This window comes from Temnothorax curvispinosus, unplaced genomic scaffold, assembly GCF_003070985.1.
Source record: "Temnothorax curvispinosus isolate PA1 unplaced genomic scaffold, ASM307098v1 QBEX01017084.1, whole genome shotgun sequence".
Taxonomy (NCBI): Eukaryota; Metazoa; Arthropoda; class Insecta; order Hymenoptera; family Formicidae; genus Temnothorax; species Temnothorax curvispinosus.
In genome coordinates, this window is record NW_020226864.1 from 1,871 (window position 1) to 7,083 (window position 5,213).

The following is a 5,213-nucleotide window of genomic DNA, read 5'->3' on the forward strand; positions in this document are numbered from 1 at the left end:
GGCAAGCTTCTTCTGGTTAAACGTGATGTGTTTTGACATTTGGTGGACATTCGGGTAAGCTATCGAAATATTCCATACTACATTTTTCTGCAATTAAATTACATTCTAAACACAATCTGTGATATTTCTTGTTGTAACAATTAGAAAAAAAATAAAAATTAGGATAAAATTAATATTTTATATTTATTTATAATTATGATCAAACATTATAATTACGGATTATTAAAAATAAAACGTGGATCGAGTTCTAGGTCAAAATGAGTCTATTGATTCGCCAAATATTTTCGCAAGCGCCACTTGATCCGGCGCTTGTGGTAAAGAAATTTGATAATTGACAAACACTAGGGAAAATTGATAGCGACAGGATACAATAAATTAATATCTGGTACGTGACCGGCGCGCGTATGTAGTGTAAAGACAACCGAGTTAATTTTGATCCCCTTCGCGGTTGGACGTCGGTCCGAGATATCGTTCGGACAAGCAATATTCGGGTAAACGGAAAATGTCAGTAAACCGTATCCCCGAACGTTGGTATTCACGCTGCGTGAATACGTCGAACACGCTTATTTATCTATGACTTATTAATTATTAATAAATATACAAGTTCGTTTACATTAACGGAGCCGTCTCAACGTATTTTCTAAAATGAGATTAAGAAACGATTGCGATACAAGTTTATAAATCATCATTCGTGTCGCGATGATCATTTTATCAGTCGTTTAACGTTATCGATACATTTAAATCGTACGTTCTTCTGGTCATGCCTGCGACACGTGATGCGCGCATCCTTTGTTCTTTCATTCTTTCTCATTATGCATAAATTCGAAATAGTAATAATTTTCAATTATCAATTACGTACCATAGTCGCACACCGCTTACATAAAACGTATTAAACAAAATTCAACGCATCGGTCATATTTCCAAGAAGCGACCAAAAGCGATAATAGTTTTAATTTATATTTGCATGCTGACCTGTTCTACTTGTTGCTGGCAACATTATGGCATGTGAATTACATTTTGCAGAGGATTCCGTTCGTTACAAGGAAGCGTGAAGCAACGAGAGAGAAAAAATTTCGTTATGTATTCGATTTACGCGTGGGGAAGCGCTTCCATTCTTACCGTCATTTGTGTCATCATGGATTTTGTTCCCAGCGTGCCAAAAGAATTGATCCGACCAGAGTTCGGTAAAACGAACTGTAATTGGTTCAATAGTAAGTGAACGTTTACTAAGACCCAGTTTCACAAGTGTCGGTTAACTTTTAATCTTAGATTAACTCACTCTTTGCCTCCTTCTAACGTCCCCCTTAGAAAAAGACGAAGAGTGAGTTAATCTAAGATTAAAAGTTAACCGACACTTGTGAAACTGGTCCTAATAGCTTATGACGTTCTATTAAAATCATACATTTTATCAAGACCAAATTTGAGATTTGTAAAAATTAAGCGCTTACAAAATGCGACGTAAAAGAATGCAAGAAATTTAATTCTCTGTTTCAGCGGACGAGGCGGCGGCGATATATTTTTACGGACCCATGGGTGTCACCCTTATCTGCAACATTTGCCTGTTTATCTCTACTGCACTAAAAATTGTGCGTCACAAGAAGGACACAGCTGCTCATTTGAGAAGCTCGGAAAGCAGACGCCACGATGATAATAAGCAATGGTGTGTATACAAGCACCTTTACACTGATACGTTATTGATAATCATATTAATATATAATTATACGCCGATGTATCACGAAGCTCTTTGTTTTAATAATTCTAAATTATAGAAGAAAACGTATTCACACGCAGGTGCAATCTCTATCTGAAGTTGTTCATCGTGATGGGCATATCCACCATGGGCATACCATGGACCATGGAAATGATATCATGGCTATTAGAGGACGTGCCGCCGTACGTTTGGTATCTCATCGATCTGATAGACATCCTGCATGGTCTCATCATCTTCATTATATTCGTGTGGAAAAAAAAGATCAAGCGACTGCTGCTAAAGCGATTCGGTTGCCAGAATCGTGGTCTGTTCTCCAGAAATTTGACGCGTAGCGGCTGTCATAGCTCAGCCTCGCGCACCTGCACTACCACGTCGGGAATGATGTCGCTGCAGGAGGTCAATCCCTACGTGCAAACAAATTGCCGCATGAAGAGTTCGTCCGATGAGGCTGATTAATATTGCCACGTGAGACTAGGATTACACTAATTATGAATCAGAAGAATAAGCAATAATTAGGCGATGATGTAACTTTATTATTTCTACTCGAGAATTAATGTTACGTTGCTCGCGTCGATCTCTTTGTTTGGAACGCACGAGATTGGTGATTTCCATCGTTTTTTATATTTTTTTAAAATGTACTTACAAGATTTTCTTTTATCTCTTTTGCAGTCTAAAGGAAATTAAAGACATTAGTTGCTCTGCATCTATTATCGTCCTCATTGAAGTAACAAAAAAAAAAGTGTATATCATGTACATAATTTTGTATAAATTTTATTTCATATGTGGAGATTTATTATTACGTTATCATTACACCATAATGTCGCGGTAAAAAGGCTACAGACAATTTTACTAATTTTAACTTCAAATCTAGTACATTATTACTGGTGCACGAAAGAGACTATCTTACATTTTCTTTTTCTATAATTATTGTCATTACATTGACACTCGGTCTACATTTCCACCGCACGCATAAGTATTTAATGTTATTAAATAAATTCAAGAAAAAAAATATATATATAATAAACATATCTTAAACACACATGTTTATATGGATACATAATTTTTAAGATAGTATTTTATCGCGCAACAAATGTGCGATGCAAATACCGACCTGTGTCAAATATCAGCCGTATATTTTATCATATACACGTGATAGTATTACAATATGTATTTTGAAAATCCTTGAGATAGACTTTAAATCGAGCATCTTCACGTTTAATTTAAGATTCTATTAATTTATTATGAAGTGTATTTACTGAGCTTTCTGGGAGCTGTATTTTATTTATTGTATTACATATAGAATGTAGCTCTTCACTCAGTTTCTATACGGTCACAAAATATTCGTGTACAAGTGCCATCACAAACATTAGACGAGAACATTACAAAAATTGAACAGAAAAAAAATAAAAAGCACTACAACACGTACTCTCCCGCACTACTTGCACACGTCGGCTCCTGCGAGGCGAACCGGAAGCTTGTGCGTCTTAGACTTGAGAAAGTACTAAAAGCCCTTATAAACAAATAAATGCAAACCAGCGGTCACATGGTTTTCTAAATCATACACTCCGGAAAGCAAACTATAAAAATTCATCTCTAGGTCCGTCCCCGTTGTCCTGTTCACCACATCCCCAGCCGAAAAGAGGACCTGCTTTAACGAGGTACCTTCTCTTTCATCGTTATTTTCTTCCTGGCATGCACTTGTACGTTTGCTGCGAAATAGGTTCGTCCTTCGGACAAAAGCGTCGCTGTCGCGGCCAACGATATCATCACGCGTATCCTTTTCGTTTCCGTAGTTTTCGATATCATCGCACATATTTTTCTCGTTTCCGTAGTTTGCGATATCGTTGCAGTCGCTGGACATCTGACTAAAGCACGAAGAGAAAACCAAGACGGTTGTCAGTGAATTTCGACGTGTCAACAGGTCGACGATGCGTCGACGAAATTTCGCGCTTTGCTATTGCACGCTTCTGTTCATCGCTTCCTCCTCCGAGCCGCTGAATAGTTCCACGACGACGACGAGCGACAACGAGCGGAATAATTCCACAGTGCGATATCAGGTTCATACTAATGTTACCACGATAAATCGTAGCGGCGATGCGGAAACTTTGCATTATAACGCTCGTGGAAATTCCATCAGGAGTAACGACGGCGTGCAGTACAAGCTCCGTCTTAACTCCACGAGTATACACGAGGATGATGACTCGGTGGGGTATGAATTTCACGCGCATTCCACGAAGGATCGCGAGGGCGGCGATCAAACGTTGATGGAGCTTCGTACGAATTCTATAGATGACAAGATCAACTCCACAGCACATGAACCCCGTGGAAACCTGATGCAAGATGTGATCGAAGACAGAAGCAACTTAACGTACGAGCTCCTCGGAAAGTTCTCTAAAGATGATAATAAGACCAACGTCGTTCCGTACGAGATGTGCGAAAACAGTACCTGCATTTCGCTCTGCTGCCCCCTCGGCATTCGCACGATCAAGGGTCAATGCGTTGCTGAGAACGTTGGGCGTTATCCCTTTCCGGGTGTGTACGATCAGGCGACGAACGAGTCGCTTGAGAAAGGACCGATCGGCGAGGTAGACCAAATCTTTCAGCTGACCGTCCACGATCCGTGCCCGAAAGTCGGACGCTATGTACTTGATCCTGACGAGGAACCAGTTGACGCGTTTATGTTCCTCCTCAATGGCTCTCTGTATCTACCGCGTATCAAAGACCTTGTCGATGCCGATTTATACTGCCTCATCGTCTCGCAACGGGATAAGTACGAGATAGCTGTTTGCATTAATTTTCTGGAATCGTTCCTCCCGGAAGTATATTATTATGTGGGTCTGATAATATCCTCGCCGTTTCTACTGACGACATTCGTGGTGTATTCCATACTGCCGGAGCTTCAGAACATGCACGGCTACACGCTGCGTGGATACGTCGGCTCGTTGTTTGCCGCGTACACGTTCCTCGCGGTAATTCAGCTAACCGCACGGACGTCAATATCGGATACCGCCTGCATCATATTGGGTACAGCATATAATAATACAGCATGTAATATGATTTCTCTGTCCCCCGATAATTTGAATGTAAAAATTTATTAAAACCTTGGGAAAGAAATGAAATAAAAAGCGGGTAAAATTTAAATTTTGATATGCATTCAACTTGGAACTTTATTTGGATAAGTATCTTTTTTCCTTTTCTTCTTGCGGAAGATTTTACGTGATTTTGACACAATATTTATATCGCAATGTTTAATTCAATGTAGTGTATATTATCAAGGTTTCCCGTTTTCGACTAAATAAATTCCTGATGCAGAAAGGCAGAGTAAACCTGTTTCTTCACGGGCGAACATAAGCCTTATTGTCGACAACATAATGCGTGATTAATAGTTGTTCATTCTGTTTCAGCCTACATCATTTACTTCTCGTTTATGGCAAGCTTCTTCTGGTTAAACGTGATGTGCTTTGACATTTGGTGGACATTCAAGTAAGCTGTCAAAATATTC

At 39.4% G+C, this 5,213-nt stretch overlaps 2 protein-coding genes across 2 annotated transcripts in view; both read left to right on the forward strand.

Annotated features, from left to right (window-relative positions):
* Nucleotides 1-2,414, forward strand: part of LOC112467227 (probable G-protein coupled receptor Mth-like 3) — a 4,247-nt gene extending 1,833 nt beyond the window's left edge. The window contains 4 exon segments of the mRNA XM_025035752.1: nucleotides 1-54; nucleotides 1,024-1,211; nucleotides 1,495-1,660; nucleotides 1,792-2,414. The exon segment at nucleotides 1-54 is cut by the window's left edge and continues 21 nt beyond it. Coding sequence (XP_024891520.1) covers nucleotides 1-54; nucleotides 1,024-1,211; nucleotides 1,495-1,660; nucleotides 1,792-2,167 — 784 coding nt within the window. The 3' untranslated portion in view covers nucleotides 2,168-2,414.
* Nucleotides 2,415-3,308: 894 nt separating this feature from the next.
* Nucleotides 3,309-5,198, forward strand: LOC112467228 (G-protein coupled receptor Mth2-like). The gene is made up of 3 exons (XM_025035753.1): nucleotides 3,309-3,369; nucleotides 3,544-4,735; nucleotides 5,116-5,198. The coding sequence occupies exons 2-3, from the start codon at nucleotides 3,640-3,642 to the stop codon at nucleotides 5,196-5,198; spliced, it is 1,179 nt and encodes a 392-aa protein (XP_024891521.1). The 5' UTR covers nucleotides 3,309-3,369; nucleotides 3,544-3,639.
* Nucleotides 5,199-5,213: the final 15 nt, after the last annotated feature.